We start from the raw sequence: 17,023 nt of genomic DNA on the forward strand, positions 1-17,023 counted from the left end.
AAAAAAAAAAAAAAAAAAAAGCCAAAAGTGTATCTCGTAGAAAAAATTTCTTGTAGTGTATTCAAAACCAATAGATTGGTACTAAACTTTATAGCGATAACATGCAAAGAACATCAACCAAATAAAATTTCGAGAGTTGAACTATTCATACGTTCAAACATTTAATACAAATTGTAGCCAATTTTAATCCTTTGACGCACTAGACACCACATGCAAAATTCTAGAGCAACCGAACCAACCACAAAACGTGCGTACAACAACGACGCCAATGAGCAAAATCACAACAACAAGAACTATCACCTTCAACATTGGATTGATATATTTCTGAATGAATCTCTTGGCTTTCACCTTCCAACAGCTTTCATAATAGCTATTGATATCTTTAACCATTTGAAGCTCAGCCATGTTCTTAAGCTCCAACACACTTCTCAATCCATCAAACAATTTCACTACCTCTTCTTCACTTCCTGCATGGCTCTCAATAATGCTTGCTTTCTTCAATATCTTGACATCTTTGGTTGTTGTTATCAACCCGCTTATCAACGCTACATAATTGCTAAAGCATGGCGGGTTTAGTTTAGTTGCTCCTTCGAACGCTACTAGATTTCTGTATACTACTTCTGAGAAAGCGTTAATGACGATAGTTGGCAACTTTAAACAAGGTTCTCTTCGTTCTTTCTCGAAGCTAGTCAAGGAATCCACCAAAATACTTTAGTCTTAATTGTATCTGTTATAACCGAACGGTAGTAAGATCGATTGTACTCACGCAACCATGAACAGAAATTAAACAAAGAAACAAAGATTTACGTGGTTCGGAGAGAAGAAATTCTCCTACATCCACGGATAGCAACCAATCTCAATAATCAAAGTGTATATCTCACAGTCTCACACTACAGAGTCTCTCAACAATTTTTCTCTCAAATGTCACTCAACTAATAAAAAATGACACTCAAACTCAATCAAACTCAATACTCTCGACCATCCTAGATGATTTAGGTATCAAGATGAGAATTTAATGATATGAACTAAATGAGAGTTATTAATTAAAATAAATAACTAAAAAATGATGCTCAAACTCAATCAAACTCAACACTCTTGACCATCCTAGATGGTTCGGGTATCAAAGTGAGAACTTAATGACATGAACGAAATGAGAGTTAATAACTAAAATAAATAACTAAAAAATGACACTCAAACTCAATCAAGCTTAATAGTCTCGACCATCCTAGATGGTTTAGGTATCAAAATGAAAATTTAATAATATGAACTAAATGATAGTTAATAACTAAAATAAATAACTAAAAAATGACACTCAAACTCAATACTCTCGACTTTCATAGATGGTCCGGGTATCAAAATGAGAATTTAATAATGTGAAGTAAATGAGAGTTAATAACAAAAAAAAAATGACACTAAAACTCAATCAAACTCAATACTCTCAGACTCTCCTAGATAGTTCAAGTATTAAAATGAGAATTTAATGATATGAACTAACTAAAATAAATAACTAAAAAATAACAATCAAACTCAATACTCTCGACCCTCCTAGATGGTTCAACTATCAAAATGAGAATTTAATGATATGAACTAAATGAGAGTTAACACCACTGAGCAAGTAGAAATGTATAGTAATGGGCTACCTGATGCTTTCATGAAAGTCCTCGTAGTTGCCTTCTAACTTGACTCCGACTCGTCTAAGCTGCTCGGCCGACGGGATCAACGGTGGGCCATTCATGTCCTCACCAGTGGAAGAAGACGATGACCCAACTCTCCCAAGCAAACCAAGCAAGCTTTGGATCAAACCCACGGCTTCACTCAGTTGTTGTAACAAGGCAATTTGAAGAACAGAGGCCAAAGCATTAAGCAACTCAACAAGGAAAGAACCACGTAAAAGTGCCATTCCAACAGGACGATCAATACTCAAACTTGAATCCAAAATCAAAAGATACAAAAAGTGAAGCAAATGATGAGATTGTTCAAGAATTTGGTACAAGTCAGTGTAGCCGCTGTAACGCATGAATTGAGGGCTGTCATGAGGAGGGAGCTTCTTGGGGGAAACAACCTCACAAAATCTGAAGAACAAGATATGCAAATTGTTGCTCAAATTTTGTGGCAAAATTTTTTTGAGAACAAAAATTGGAATTTGATTCTCGAGCTTAAGAATATCATTCACTAATTCATCTTGGGTCATCAAATTTGCCTCAATTAGAGAACCATACAACTTTTGTTCAACAAATAATGGAAATGGAGAAGGGAGATAAAGATCTTGACGCATTGTTCTAAGCTCATCTTTTTCATGGTTGGAAATGGCTAGAAGTTGAACCAAAAACAACCCATCTATGAGCATAATCCAAGCCAACACCTCGGCCCCAAAATCGAGAAATTTGTCATAACAAGATCGGATTTTGATATCGAATTGCTCGAGATCAGCGGCGATTTGATGGAGTTGGGGGAGTTTGAATGATTCTATTGCGTTGATTGCGTTGTCGAGCTTGTATAATTCCATTTGGTAGAGCTCATTTTTGAAGTGGTGGTAAGGCCCAAGCGCAATGTGGCAAGGGAAGTAAGCTTGTGGCATGCCATTGGTGATGGAATGAGGCAGCTTGAAGATGGAAGTGGGCGTTTGTAAGGCTGTTTGGAGGTTATTTGGGTCGAGAAGTTGGTTGATTTGCACAACCCAATTGGTTTTAGGGGAAGTTTTGTGAAGTTCTTTGGAGTTGAAGGCCATTTTTTGGGGAAGAATGATTGCATTTAGGTTGAGATAAGAGGGAAGAGATAAGAGAGGAGAGGAAGCCATATGCCTTTACTCACTCATTAATTACTTCAACCTACTACGTGGGTATAGGCCCGGTTGAGAGATGCGTGTAGTTTTTGGTAACAACAAAGATCCAACTTTTTTCTTAAAGAAATGATAATTGGAGACAATGTGTGATGTAGAAACAAAGAAAGTGTATAGTTTGGAAGGGACAAATAGAGTGATAGTGTGAGAGTATGAATGCTTTAAATATATGTTCGTTGCACGTTAGAAGTGCAAATGTGACACAAATAGCTCTATCACCCGTACATTGCCCTAGATAGATGCCTGTCTTCCAATTTCATAAGAAATCAAAATTAGGATCGACTAGGTTTACGTAGGGACGGTTAGGGTGCAACTGTAATTGTGAACTTGGCTCAACTTATGAGAGTCTACTTAGTATATAGGAATGCGATGTCACCCACTTAGGACTCGTAGCATATTAGAGGGTATTACTGAGAGAGCTCTGATTGTGCTTAGTGGGAAGTCTACCTTGTACTATTTAAGAGTTGAAATGATAAGTGAACAAAGAGCTTAATAGGTGCAATTAGGGGAGATTTTGTCTAGCGCTCAGTAGTAGGCACGTGCCGGAATATAGGGAGACTAAGAGGTTACTTATAGCATGTGGTGACTCCTCCATACCTATTAGACTTTCTTAGAGCTTGAAATAGATGTGGGTACCCTAACTTATGCTTAGGAAGCGCGACAATTTAGAAATGAGAGGCTAAGTGCACCTAGAAACTCGAATACATCTTGATGAGTGACTTACACCTTTAGAATAGAGTATATGGACCTTAAGAGACTGATAGATAGGGGTGCACATTAAACCCAAGAACCTGAACGGACTCAACACGAATTATAAGGCCTGGGCTGGGTTATGTTTTTAAGACCCGATTCGGTTTGGGTCTATACTAACCCAAAAATTAGAAGAAGAAAAAAAGAAATGGAAATTGTCCCACATCACTTAAGTTGAGAAGTGAGAAGTTTACCTCTCCTACAAAAGGAAGGCCCCTAACTTCATTTTATCATTCCAGTTGAATGGTTAAAGTCTGTCAAAGTCAAATAATACATTTTCTGACTGCTCCACGCTAGCATTTTAGCTGATCCGGCTTGGGTTTGATACACTCAGACCCTTTCCTACTAGTTTCAACTCTTCGGAAGCGTGTAAGGTTAATATGACTATATTTTAGTTAGTTTAAACTTTTGGAGTCTAGTTTTAATTATCAAATTAGGTGAGTCAATCCCCATGGTAGAATGTTAATTTATAATTGTTGAACTCCTTGGGTAGAATTGAATTTCAGAGAGTAGCCTTAAGCTAACATCAATGGGTCGTAGTAGCTTCGACCTAGGCCAACCAAGTAGTCTTACTGTAGCCATGATTAGAAGTTTGTGTTATGTATGATGACATGTGCCCCATGGTTTTGCATGTGTCATATGTTTGTATGTGTGAGACATTTATGAAATGATAAGTTGATAATATGATACATGTTATGATATAATATTTACATGTTGTGATATGGTTATAATATGATACATGTATGATATAATATGATATGTTGAAGGACATGTTATGTGCATGATATGATATCATACGATGCATGACATGAATGATACACGGTAAATATATATGTTCTAAAAACTATGTTATAAAAATGATATGATTTGAAGGAAAATGGGAGGGGTTGTTTTATATGGTTTCATAAATGAAAAATGTTGGGACCTCATGCATCATTGTATGTTATATGCATAAGGCAATTATCCTCTTTAAGCTAAATACGGACACGTAAATTATGAAAAGGAAAAATGATCATTGTATTTATCATAATGCTACGACGGTTACTACTCCTATCGGGTCTCTAGCAATAGCACCAGAGAATGCTAGCCCGACCAGGAAAGGGGTCTAGGGTCGTGTATAGAATAGTAAATACACATCCAATGACCCGCTAGGAGTCACTTAAGGGAATACAATTTTAAATGATAGATCTCATTCATAATTGCATGTGTTTGTATCTAAACCCAATAGTGAGGTCATTTATTGAGTATTTATTGAGAACCCGATATATCCTAAAGATCTATCAATGAGTAGTGCAACTCAAACTGGCCTGATTTGGGTCTGTTTCGAGTGCAACTCATGTGGATTAGGTTCTAGTGTTTAGTGCAAATCATGTGGATTAGGGTCTGGTTCGAGTTCAGGTGAAAAGAACCGAGTCAACTCAAATTGACCTGATTTTATTATAAAAAAACAAAAAAAAGAAGAGCCAGGAACTCAGTAGAAGGCGAAAGATTTTCAAGCGCAATGACTCGAGCCTAGTTCTATTCAGACTCAACTTCAAACCCACATTGGTACTAGATGAGAGACCATTTTCCTAGCCTTCCCTCGTCATTGGCAGTATTCCTCGTAGTCACATCAAGCCATTAACACAAGCCACAAGCAAAGAGAAGAGAAGACATAAAAGAAAACCCTTATCTCCATCACATTCGTCGTTCACGTCGCATCATACTTCAAGTTTTTCTTCCTCCTTGCATCGCATCAGACTTCAGCCTTCGAGTTCTTCCCTCAAGCAATCAGGGCCAGTAGCCTCCACATATTCGACATTCATGTTCGAGGTTTGTACTACAACAACCCAAGAGTTCTTCTTCTTCCTCCTCGTATCGCATTCAACATTCTTGTTCCAGGTTTATACTCCATAAATAAGAGTTTTTTAAAAAATTAATTTTGTTTGAACAACCCAAACCCAACCCAAAAGTATATAGGGTTGGGTTGGGTTGTGAAAGAATTATGGATTGGGTTAGGTTACCAATCCGGCCAATTGAACTTTTGGGTTTTTTCAAAAAAAATTCTCAATCCAACCCGACCAAACCCATGTACAACCCTACTGAGAGGGCTAGGAAAGAACTTGAGCTATAGAATTGGCTAACACTAGGAACCTTATTGAGAACATATCTTAAGAACACTAAATATGAGAAGTTTCGATAAGAGCCTAGAAATAGATTGTTTACTAAGTATTTTTATATTCATTCTTGCAATTCTTTACTTACAAATGGATCGTAGGACATGTTATGGATTATTGGGACCCACATTGGTTAATTTAGTGGAAGATCATGGGTTTATAAGTGAGGAATACTATCTCCATTGAAATGAGGCCTTTTGGGAAAACCTAAAGTAAAACCATGAGACCTTACGTCTTACCTAGATTTTCATCCAATAAGCTAAAACAATCTTAATTGGAGCATCAATTAGAGCAAAATGCATTACTATTCTATTAGTCTCTGTTATAAATACTCATCCACTCTAAGTGTCTTGTAATCTCTTTTCGATTGAAGATAGTAAAGATTGCGAGTGTTTCCTAGAAAGAGTTATGTTCAATAGACTGGTATCAGAGCAAGGTTAGTGTTGTCTAATCTCTTTGAATTCTTAATATTAGTGTTGTCTAATCTCTTTGAATTCTTAATATGATCTGTTGCAGCTGTATCTGCTGTATCTGATCTTCCACATCAGAAACGATTCCTTGAAATTATTAGTGAGTGAGTTTTTTTGTGTCGTGAGTAGTACTAAGGTATAGTGAACACGATGGGTGCTTTTTAAATCGTTGGAGGAATCAAGAAACTCAGCAACAACAACAACTACAACATGTGGGCAACATTCATTATGTCCTATTTACAAGAACAGAACCTTTGGGAGGTTGTTGGTGGCAGTGAAACTACGCCGTCAGAGGAAGATTCTAATGGCACTTTGTGAAAATAGAGAATCAAAGCAGGCAAAGTAATGTTTTCCTTAAAGACCATAATTGAAGAAGAGACGTTAGAGCACATTTGAGATGACAAGACACCGAAAAAAGCATGGGACAGGTTTGTAATGTTGTTTTCGAAGAAGAACGATATGAGGCAACAACTTCTGGAGAACGAATTGTTATCAATCTCACAACTGACATTATGATTACTCAGTACTTTCACAGGATCAAGTCGATCTGTTGGGAGATTACTAAACTAGACCCAAAGTCCGTCATTGGAAAAACTCGAATAAAGAGGATCATTATCTACGGATTGCGACTAGAATATAGAATCTTTGTTATGACTATAGAACAATGACCCCCTCAACCATCACTTGTAGATTTTTAGAATTTGTTAGCCAGTCAAGAACATGGTTCTAACAGTTATATATTGTAAACTATTTTTTCGTTGACTTTACATACATGTTTTGTACTTTTAAGATTTTTAACATTTGAATTTAATCCTTGTGTCTTCTGTGTTAGGGTTTAGGGTTTGAATTTAATTACACGAGATCAACCCATTTATGAAAGTTTAAATGAAACCTCCAAAGAACTCTTTATAATAGCTGCAAATTGAAGGTGCATGTGATCACTTAGAATTGAAGCTTTTCATTGATCGAAGTGTTATGAATGCCGTTTCTCAATAACAATAGGAGAAAATCAACTAAAGAAAATTTTGAAAGTTATAAATAATAATAGGAGAAACCACGTTCAAAATTCTAGAGCAACCAAACCAACCACAAAGTGTGCGTAAAACAACGACGCCAATGAGCAAAATCACAACAACAAGAACGATCATCTTCATCACTGGATTGATATATTTTTGAATGAATCTCTTCGCTTTCACTGTCCAGCAGCTTTTATAATAGCTATTGATATCTTTAACGATTTGAATCTCAGCCATGTTCTTGATTCTACCCGAGTTATCACTATGTTGGTGAAGCTCCAACACATTTCTTAGCCCATCGAACCGTTTCACTACTTTTTCTTCACTTTCTGAGTTAGTGAGGATAAAAGTTTGAAGTGTGTATTACTTGGAGTTAGTGAGGAGTCAAAGACATACAGAATTTATGATCCAGTCTGATAGAAACTAATTGTTTGTAGAGATGTGAAGTTTGAGGAAGAAAATGGCTCGAATTGGCATAAAACCCATCAAGAAGAAGTTATAGTTTATCTAAAATTGAGTAATGATGCCTGCAATGAAGTTGAAAGCTAGGATGATGAAGTATATAACGATGATTCATGTGAGTCAGCACAAGAACACTCATCTGCTGACACTAAAAGAAGAATTAGGAGGCCACCAAGATGGATGGATGATCATGAGAGTGGTAAAGATTTTTCTGAGGACGAAAATATTACATATCTAGCCTTGTTTGCAGGAGGTGGTCCTATTCATTACACAGAAGCCACCAAAAGTTCTAGATGGACGAGTCGAGGATGGTTCATATTCGTACACAAAATCAAGTTGCAGACATCATAACCAAAATTTTAAAACTTAATGTTTTTATGAAGATGCATGATATGTTGGAGGTTGGTTCAGAGTCAAATATAAACTAATGCTGCTAGCCTTCAGTTTAAGGGAGGATGTTAAAAGATTTAGTTTGTGATTATGTCATCTTCCACATGTGGACCGACTGGTAGGTCCATACTCGCATGTGTGGACCGCGTGTAGAAAAATTAAGTACACATCTCAATTGTTTGTTTAGGATAGTCGCCGTAGGAAAATAAACTGTTATGATAGATCCTATTCATTATATTGTATGTGCTTGCATTTAACTTCAAAGTGAGAGTCGCTTACTGAGTATTTCTTAAGTACTAAGCTATGTTCTACTCTATTTTTCAGCTAAAGGCAAGGTTCCCCTATACACGGCTGATGGTGAGATCGCAACAAAATATAGTGGCACATGGATATGGTAGTTGTAATTATTTTCTTAGAATTAGGTTAGAATAGGGTGTTTTTAATTTTAACACTTATTTATTTCATTTAGTATTTCGTTGTGTTTTTTAAATATGTTTTCGAACATGTAAGTCTATGACAGTGTTTTAAGATGAAGTTTATGTTTTATGATAAAGTTTAAACGCTTATTTTCACACAAAATGATTACGTTACGATGATAGTAGCGACTCTAAGTAAGTAGAAATCTAGGGTTGTTACAATTAGCTAATGTGGGATTCTCTACCAATAATTCTCAACAATCCTCCATCAAACAAAGTACGCTATATACCCTCACTTGAGGCAGCTCTCGAATAGCTCTCCCCTTAATTGAGACTCGACTCATTCTTTTGAGCCTTCGAACAAAATACACCTTTTGTTCGTCACTTCTCAATTGGTATTAAAAAAAAAGTTATATTCAATCAAATATGTTAGCATTTATCCTCGAGACAAGATTACATTATTTATATCTTAAGTGGAACTCAATTTAAAGAAAATAATATTTAAAATTTGGTCTTTTTTTAATCATTTTTAAGGTTGTCTTGTCCTTATCTAACCACATTTACAATGTCACTCAATCATTTTAAAAATAACTATTAATTAATTATGTCCCCTTCCACAACTAACCCATGTTCTCATCTTAAAAATAAAATAATAAATAAATAAATAAAATTGTTTGTTTCTCATATAATAAATATTAGAAACAATTGATATAGATCGTACCAGGTTAAGTTTACTTTTGGTTTCTCCAAAATGCCTCATTTCAATAGACATAGCATCTTTTACTTATATATTCACGAACAATCTTCGCCTCGAACAAAATATACCATAGAGTCTCCTTTTAAGCTCGACTCTTTCTCTAGAGCACTCAAATAAAGTATATCATTTGTTCGACACTTGTCTCTCTTTCTTTGGATTCCTCGAACAAACTCTCCTTAATTGAGGTTCAACTCTTTCTCTAGAGCCCTCGAACAAAATACACCCTTTGTTTGACACGTGGGTTACAATGACTACAGATTCGAGGCTCATAACTTAGTTATCTGACACTTGAGAATTCTATTGATGTGACTGAGTTAAAACCTCCATTATGGTATTATATTATTACTTTGAGCATAAACTAGTAAATTTACCTTTTGTTTCCTCAAAAGACTCATTCTGGTAGAGATAATAATGTCTCTTATTTAAATACCCATGAACCATCCTGACTAAAAAAACATTTATTTTGACATTAGTGATTAATCAAGAGTCTATTAAACTCGAGCTTCAAACAGCAAAGCATCATATTTGGCAGTAGAAAATGGCCGAAACGTCGGAGACGAACTGGGTTGTAGAAGTCGGTGAGCTTCTCCGGCGAGACGGTCTTCGAATGGCTTTAGAAACTCCAACTTCCATCTTCAAGCTGCCAGATTCAGTAACAAACCCACAAGCTTATACCCCTTCTCGTCTGCTTCTTGGGCCATTTCATGAGCTCAGCCATGAGCTTCACAAAATGGAGATCTTCAAGCTAGAGCAAGCAAAAGTGACCAAGGAAAGATTTCAGCTTCCTGAGCTCACTCTAATGGTGGATCAACTCAAGGAATTAGAGGTCCCGATTCGAGCCTCCTATGGCGCAAATTTGGCTATCGACTCGGACGCTTTGGCTTCGAGAATCCTCATTGATGGCCTGTTCTTGATTCAGTTGTTGCAAATCTCTGCAGATGAAAAAAATGATGAAGGTAATTAATCAAACTATCGTAATCGGTTAGTTAATGAGCTTGACTTAGAAAAAGAATTATTAAGCCACTAGAGAGATTTTAAGATAATTATTCCGTAATTATTGGTTTAAAAGTTTAAAAGATCGATTAAAAAGATTTAGTAGTTATTGATCTGAACGCCTCAAAAACCTAAGGATTTCTCCTCAAGGTTCGTCTACGGACGGTGAGTTAGGGCCTAAGATTAAGCCGAAAGATGAAGTCGATGGACAACAGGTGAATATTCTTGTACTACTCCTTGTTGGTCCAGAAGGACGGAGGAGGCTAGGTTAGCCGAAAGATGGTTATCGGTTCACGAACGCAAAGTGCCCCTGTTTTTTTTAGGGTAAGAAGAGTAGAGAAAATAAGTAGTTGATTTGAAGAAAGTTTAGGAGATTGGTGGTGTAATTTCCACCCTTAAATACTCATAACATAAGCATAATTGGTTAAGCTTCCTCCTTTCAAAAATTTCTTCTGATTTATCAGTTATTTGTTTCGATATATTTCAATCGTGGACAATTTCTAACAGGATCGTCTGATTGGCTTCATAATCGACGACATAAGCTCGAATTGCCAGTTTTCAACGAGCAAGAATTGTATCTAAAACTCGAGGGAAACATGGCGACATTGACCCGGAACGAGATACTAAAAGATTTACTAAAGCTCGAGAATCAAATTCCAATACAAGTACTCAAAAGGGTATTACCAAAAGATTTCACTGAAAATTTGCCTATTTTGTTCTACAAATTCTGCGTGTTCGTCTCACCATTATCACTGCCTTCAGCCGACAAATTTACAACATCTAATGACAATGTATTCCTTAATTTGTCCGAAATTCTGGACCAATCTCAACATTTGCTTCACTTCTTCTACGCTTTACTTTACTACCAAAGGTTCTTGGCTTACATGCCAAGCCAAGATTACAGGTCTGGATCTTTGTTCGTCGAGTTATTGAATTTGTTGGCTAAAGTTGTTCAAGTTGGCGTTGTTCAGCAGCTGGTTGAAGCTGTGGGTTTGATCCAAAGCTTAATTGGGATGCTTGGGAAAATCCATCACTCATCGCCATTCGAAACCGAAACCTCCCCCGGATTTCCTTCAGCTACGAAACTGAGAAAAGTCGGAGTAAAATTCCGCGGCGGCGATGGCGGCGGGTTCAACGACGAATCCGCCACTCTAACACTGCCCATCGTCACAATTAACGATTTCTACGAAGTAATATTAAGAAATTTGGTGGCATTTGAAGTCGAAGCGAAGTTGAATCCAAGTAGTTTATCGCATTACGTGAAATTAATGAATGGACTGATTGCTACAACGAAAGATGTTGGGATTCTCAAACGAGCTGGGATTATCGTCAGTGGTCGTTCGGGCGATGAAGACGATGTCGTAAAGCTGTTCAAGGACCTTGGAAATGTTGTCGTGAAAGGGGGTTTTGATTCAGAAGAGGGTCGGTCCAATTTCGAGTCGTTTATGAATTTTGAACGTCGGATCGGTGAAGAAATTGTTAAGTACTATGAAGGTCGATGGATGGTTAAAGGGGAAAGATTTGTGAAGAGATATGTTTTTCCTGTGCTGCAAGGCTTGATGATATTGGTGGTTGTAGTTCTTATTCTTATTGTGGCTATACGCACAGTTTGTGGTTGGTTTAGTTGTCCTAAGATCATGGGACATAGGATTATTAGCTCAGCATATGATATGCTTTAGTTTAATTTTTTTATTTCCTTCTTATGCTTTCATTCATGGTTGATTATGAGTAATCTCGATCGGTACAACTGAGTGAACTAGTTATACTATATTGAACATAACTCATTGTGCAAAACATTCGCACTCTTTATTAATATCAATCAAGAAGAGATTACAAGACATTCGAGTTGAGTAAAACACTCTTTATTAACATCAATCAAGAAGAGATTACTACTACAATTTGTTACATGAGTATTAGTGCTCAAGTGAGCTGCGAGACAGGATGTCTCACTATGAGGAAAAACCTGTGTTGGCTATATGAAATGAAACTACGAGGCTATTTTTGGTGCGGTAGTAAGGACTGTAAGGGTCTCGACAAAGTCAGGATACCTTCGATAAGGATCAAAGAGAGGGACATATCGAGGACTGCTTTCAAAAGCTATCATGAGCAAGGAGATTACTGATAAGTCCTTTCGACCTAATCAATGCCTCGCGGAGGTTTAGTTTTAGACAAACTGAATGTTCATAAAACTTTCTCGTTATCGTCATTGTAGTCGTCTTTGACGATATACCAGTGTACACCAAGAAGGAGTTAGTTGACAGGGAACACCCAAGGGGAGTTTTGATGGGGTTATGAGCACATAAATGGTACATCAAAATCTCCTAAGTGTGAGTTTTGGTCATCTAGGGCAGTTATGAGGTGGCCAAGACTGACCACTATCACTAAGGTACGAAGTTTCTGGAAATTTTATAGAAAACTTGTACAGTATATTTTCAGGATCTCTGCAATGCTTACACAGTTAATTAAGAAGGGCAAGCCCTTCGCTTGGACACCAGCATGGGAATAGAATTTCCAGGAACATAAGGAAAGGTTGGAGACTGCACCAGTCCTCATAATACCAAATGAATCAGACAACCTTGTACCGTATAGAGACGCCTCTGGTAAGGGTTTAGGGTGCGAATTTATGCTGTTAAGTTATGAAACCTATTTGTTATTTATAGCTTAGTCAATGGTTATATAGTAAAACTATATTTGGTAAATAACCTATAAAATAAATTGTCATAATAAAAGGTTATATTGGTAAAGCTATATACGGTAAATAGTTATATGTGGTAAACTGATTCTAATAAGCTAAACCATATATAAATAGTTATATATCAAAGATTTAAAGTTGTACTTTCTATATTTTCTGTATTCTCTCCTACTGTATATACTTGAAGTCATCAATACAAATCCTTTAGCCAATATTCTCATTGCATTTTTTCTATGTTATTTGTGTTCATCTAGATCGAGTGTGTGCATTGTTGTGCGATCCTAACATACGCTTCAAGGCAACTGAAGGAGCACGAACGAAATTACCTACTCATAATCTTGAATTAGCTGCGATAGTGTTTCCCTTGAAGACGTGGCGAAAAAATTGCAAGTATACACTGACCATAAGAGTCTCAAGTTTCTGTTCACTCGGGAGGAATTGAATATGAGACAGAGAAGATAGTTGGAATTTGTAAATGATATGATATTGAAATCATACGTCCTTATTGGCACACCGCTTCGTGTCTACCCCCTTCGGAGAACAGCGAGAAGGTTAACACATCGTCCAATGTCTAGTTCTGATACAATTTGTAACGGTCTAATCCCACCGCTAGCAAATATTGTCCTTTTCAGGCTTTCCCTCTCGAGTTTCCCCTCAAGGCTTTAAAATCCGTCTGCTAGGGAAAGGTTTCCATACCCTTATAAAGGGTGTTTTGTTCTCCTCCCCGTTCTTCTCCCCAACCCGACATCACATGGAAGAAGAATAAAGTGAGTCCTTAATTTAATTATCTTGATTAAGAAAATGATTTTATATGTTAGAGATTTGGTTATAGATTTTTCTTCTTCCATAACTCCCATAATTTTCTTAAGATATGATTCAATAAGAAGATATTTTATTCAACTTTATAATCTCTTCCCTCTTATCTCAACCTAAATGCAATCATTCTTCCCCAAAACATGGCCTCCAACTCCAAAGAGCTTCACAAAACACCCCATGAAACCCATTGGGTTGTTCATATCACCCAACTTCTCCAACCAAATACCCTCCAAACAGCCTTACAAACGCCCACTTCCATCTTCAAGCTGCCTAATTCCATCACCAATGGCATGCCACAACCTTACTTACTTCCCTCGCCACATTGCACTTGGGCCTTACCACCACTTCACAAACAAGCTCTACCAAATGGAATTACACAAGCTCGATAACGCAATCAACGCAATAGAATCATTCAAACTCCCCCAACTCCATCAAATCGCTGCTGATCTCGAGCAATGCGATATCAAAATCCGATCTTGTTATGACAAATTTCTCGATTTCGGGTCCGAGGCGTTGGCTTGGATTATGCTCATAGATGGGTTGTTTTTGGTTCAAATTCTAGCCATTTCCAATGATAAAATAGATGAGATCAGAAGATCGTATCCTCAACTTTATTACCCTTCTCCATTTCCTTCGTTTGTTGAACAAAAGTTGTATGGTTGTCTAATTGAGGCAAATTTGATGACCCAAGATGAATTAGTGAATGATATTCTTAAGCTCGAGAATCAAATTCCTATTTTTGTTCTCAAAAAAAATTTTCCACAAGATTTGAGCAACAATTTGCATATCTTGTTGTTCAGATTTTGTGAGGTTGTTTCCCCCAAGAAGCTCCCTCCTCATGATCTTATTGAATTCAAGCGTTACAATGGCTCCACTGATGTATACCAAATTCTTGAACAATCTCATCATTTGCTACACTTTTTGTATCTTTTGATATTGGATACAAGTTCGCATATTCGTGATCCATGTGCAATGGCAGATTCTGGTGGTTATTTGTTTTTGGATTTGTTTAGTGTTTTTGTTTCTGTGCTACAAATTCCCACCTTACAGCAGCTGAGTGAAGCCGTGGGTTTGATCCAAGCCTTGTTTGGTTTACTTGGGAGAGTTTGGTCATCGTGTTCTTTCACCGGCCAGGATAGGAACAGCCCGTGGTTGATCCCGTCGGCCGAGCAGCTTAGACGGGTCGGAGTCCTGTTAAATGGCAACGATAAGGCCTTCCATAAAAGCATCAGGTTTGTTAAATCACTCCCTAACCCAAACGTTTAAGCGAGTTTTTTTTTTTGTAAGCATTCTTTATAAGGGTGTAGAAACCTTCATGTATAGACGTGTTTTAAAATTGTGAGGCTAATGGCGATATATAACGAGTCAAAACAGACAATATCTGCTAATGGTAAGCTTGGACTATTACAAATGGTATCATAGCTAGCACTGAACAATATAAGGGTGTGGAAATCTCTCCTTAGCAGACGTGTTTTAAAACTGTGAGGCTGACAACGATATGTAACGAGCTAAAATAGACAATATCTGCTAATGGTGGGCATGAGCTGTTACAAATGGTATCAGAGCCAGCACTAGGCGATGTGCCAGTGAGGATGTTGGGTCCCAAGGAAGGTGGATTGTGAGATCCCACATTTGTTAGAGAGAGGAACGAAGCATTCCATATAAGCGTGTGGAAACCTCTCCCTAGCAGACACGTTTTAAAACCGTGAGACTGATGACGATATGTAATGAGGTAAAATAGACAATATCTGCTAACGGTGGGCATGAGCTGTTACAAATGATATCAGAGCCAGCATCGGGTGGTAAGGAGGGTGAATTGAGAGATCCCACATTGGTTGGAGAGGAGAGCAAAACATTTCATATAAGGGTGTGGAAACCTCTCCTAGCAGAGGTGTTTTAAAACCGTGAGGCTGACGACGATATGTAACGAGCAAAGCGGACAATATCTGCTAGCAATGGGCTTGAACTATTACAAATGGTATCAAAGCCAACACTGAGCGGTGTGCCAATGAGGACGCTGGGTCCCCAAGGAGAGTAGATTGTAAGATCCCACATCTGTTGCAGAGGAGAACGAAATATTCCATATAAGAGTGTGGAAACCTCTTTCTAGCATATGCGTTTTAAAACTGTGGGCTTAGGCTATTATACTCACGCAGTTTAAATTTTTGGATTGGTCGGTGATTTAACTACTTATTCATAGTCCTTCAACAAGGTTTAAGAAAGAACGACCAGAACCTTGGTTCAAGTTGCCAACGATCACCATTAACGCCTTCTCAAAAGTAATATTCAGAAATCTAGTAGCGTTCGAAGCAGCAACTAAACTAAACCCGCCATACTTAAGCAAAGATGTCAAGATATTGAAGGAAGGAAGCATAATTGAGAGCCATGTAGGAAGTGAAGAAGAGGTAATGAAATTGTTTGATGGATTGAGAAGTGTGTTGGAGCTTAAGAACATGGCTGAGCTTCAAATGGTTAAAGATATCAATAGCTATTAAATAGCTATTATGAAAGCTGTTGGAAGGTGAAAGCCAAGAGATTCATTCAGAAATCTATCAATCCAATGTTGAAGGTGAGAGTTCTTATCGTTGTGATTTTGCTCATTGGTGTCGTTGTTGTAAGCATGTTAAGTCAACTACAAAATAGTTTACAATATGACTTCTTGATTGGCTAACAAATTTTTGAAGTCTACCAGTGATGTCTTGTGTAGTAATAACAAAGCTTCTATATTCTGGTTGCAATTCGTGGATAATGGTTCTCTTCATTTGATTTTCTCTAATGATGGACTTTGGGTCTAGTTTAGTAATCTCCCAATAGGTCGACTTGACCCTGTGAAAGTACTAGCAATCTTCATATCACGTTGTGAGATTGATAAGAGTTCGTTCTCCAGAAGTTGTATCCTCATATTGTTCTTCTTTGAGAACAACATCATGAATGTGTCTCATACTTCTTTCGGTGTCTTGTCATCCCAAATGTGCTCTAACATCTCTTCTTCGATTGTGGTCTTCAAGGCAAACATTGCTTTGCTTGTTTTAATTCTCTATTTGTACAAGGCGCCATTAGAATCCTCCTCTAGAAGCGTAGTTTCACTTTCATCAATGACCTCCCAAAGGTTTTGTCCTTGTAAATAAGACGTCATGCATCTTGCCTACGTGTTGTAGTTGTTGTTGTTGCGTTTCTTGATTCATCCAACGATTTGGAAATCACTTATCGTGTTGGCTATATCTTAAAACTACCAAACAAGTTTTTTTGACACAGAACTTGCAGAG

At 37.3% G+C, this 17,023-nt stretch overlaps 2 protein-coding genes and 1 pseudogene across 2 annotated transcripts; 2 read left to right on the plus strand and 1 right to left on the minus strand.

Moving 5' to 3' along the window:
- Nucleotides 1-70: 70 nt before the first annotated feature.
- LOC111472585 (putative UPF0481 protein At3g02645) lies at nt 71-2,792 on the minus strand. The gene is made up of 2 exons (XM_023118200.1): nt 1,641-2,792; nt 71-685 (listed from the first exon to the last, which is right to left on the minus strand). The coding sequence occupies exons 1-2, from the start codon at nt 2,726-2,728 to the stop codon at nt 184-186; spliced, it is 1,590 nt and encodes a 529-aa protein (XP_022973968.1). The 5' UTR covers nt 2,729-2,792; the 3' UTR covers nt 71-183.
- Nucleotides 2,793-9,743: 6,951 nt separating this feature from the next.
- LOC111472588 (UPF0481 protein At3g47200-like) lies at nt 9,744-11,960 on the plus strand. Its single transcript, XM_023118205.1, has 2 exons — nt 9,744-10,212; nt 10,757-11,960. The coding sequence occupies exons 1-2, from the start codon at nt 9,795-9,797 to the stop codon at nt 11,926-11,928; spliced, it is 1,590 nt and encodes a 529-aa protein (XP_022973973.1). The 5' UTR covers nt 9,744-9,794; the 3' UTR covers nt 11,929-11,960.
- A 1,923-nt stretch (nt 11,961-13,883) lies between these two features.
- On the plus strand, nt 13,884-16,428 carry LOC111472566 (annotated as a pseudogene).
- The last annotated feature ends 595 nt before the right edge of the window (nt 16,429-17,023 follow it).

This window comes from Cucurbita maxima, unplaced genomic scaffold, assembly GCF_002738345.1.
Source record: "Cucurbita maxima cultivar Rimu unplaced genomic scaffold, Cmax_1.0 Cma_Scf00079, whole genome shotgun sequence".
Classification (NCBI taxonomy): domain Eukaryota; kingdom Viridiplantae; phylum Streptophyta; class Magnoliopsida; order Cucurbitales; family Cucurbitaceae; genus Cucurbita; species Cucurbita maxima.

Bases quoted from the DNA above. Each gene is read 5' to 3' on its own strand.
- LOC111472585 (XM_023118200.1), bottom strand. From the start codon at position 2,728: ATGGCCTTCAACTCCAAAGAACTTCACAAAACTTCCCCTAAAACCAAT. The intron at 686-1,640 runs GTAGCCCATTAC...TTCCTTGACTAG, and splicing joins GACTTTCATGAAAGCATCAG to CTTCGAGAAAGAACGAAGAG.
- LOC111472588 (XM_023118205.1), top strand. From the start codon at position 9,795: ATGGCCGAAACGTCGGAGACGAACTGGGTTGTAGAAGTCGGTGAGCTT. The intron at 10,213-10,756 runs GTAATTAATCAA...AATTTCTAACAG, and splicing joins AGATGAAAAAAATGATGAAG to GATCGTCTGATTGGCTTCAT.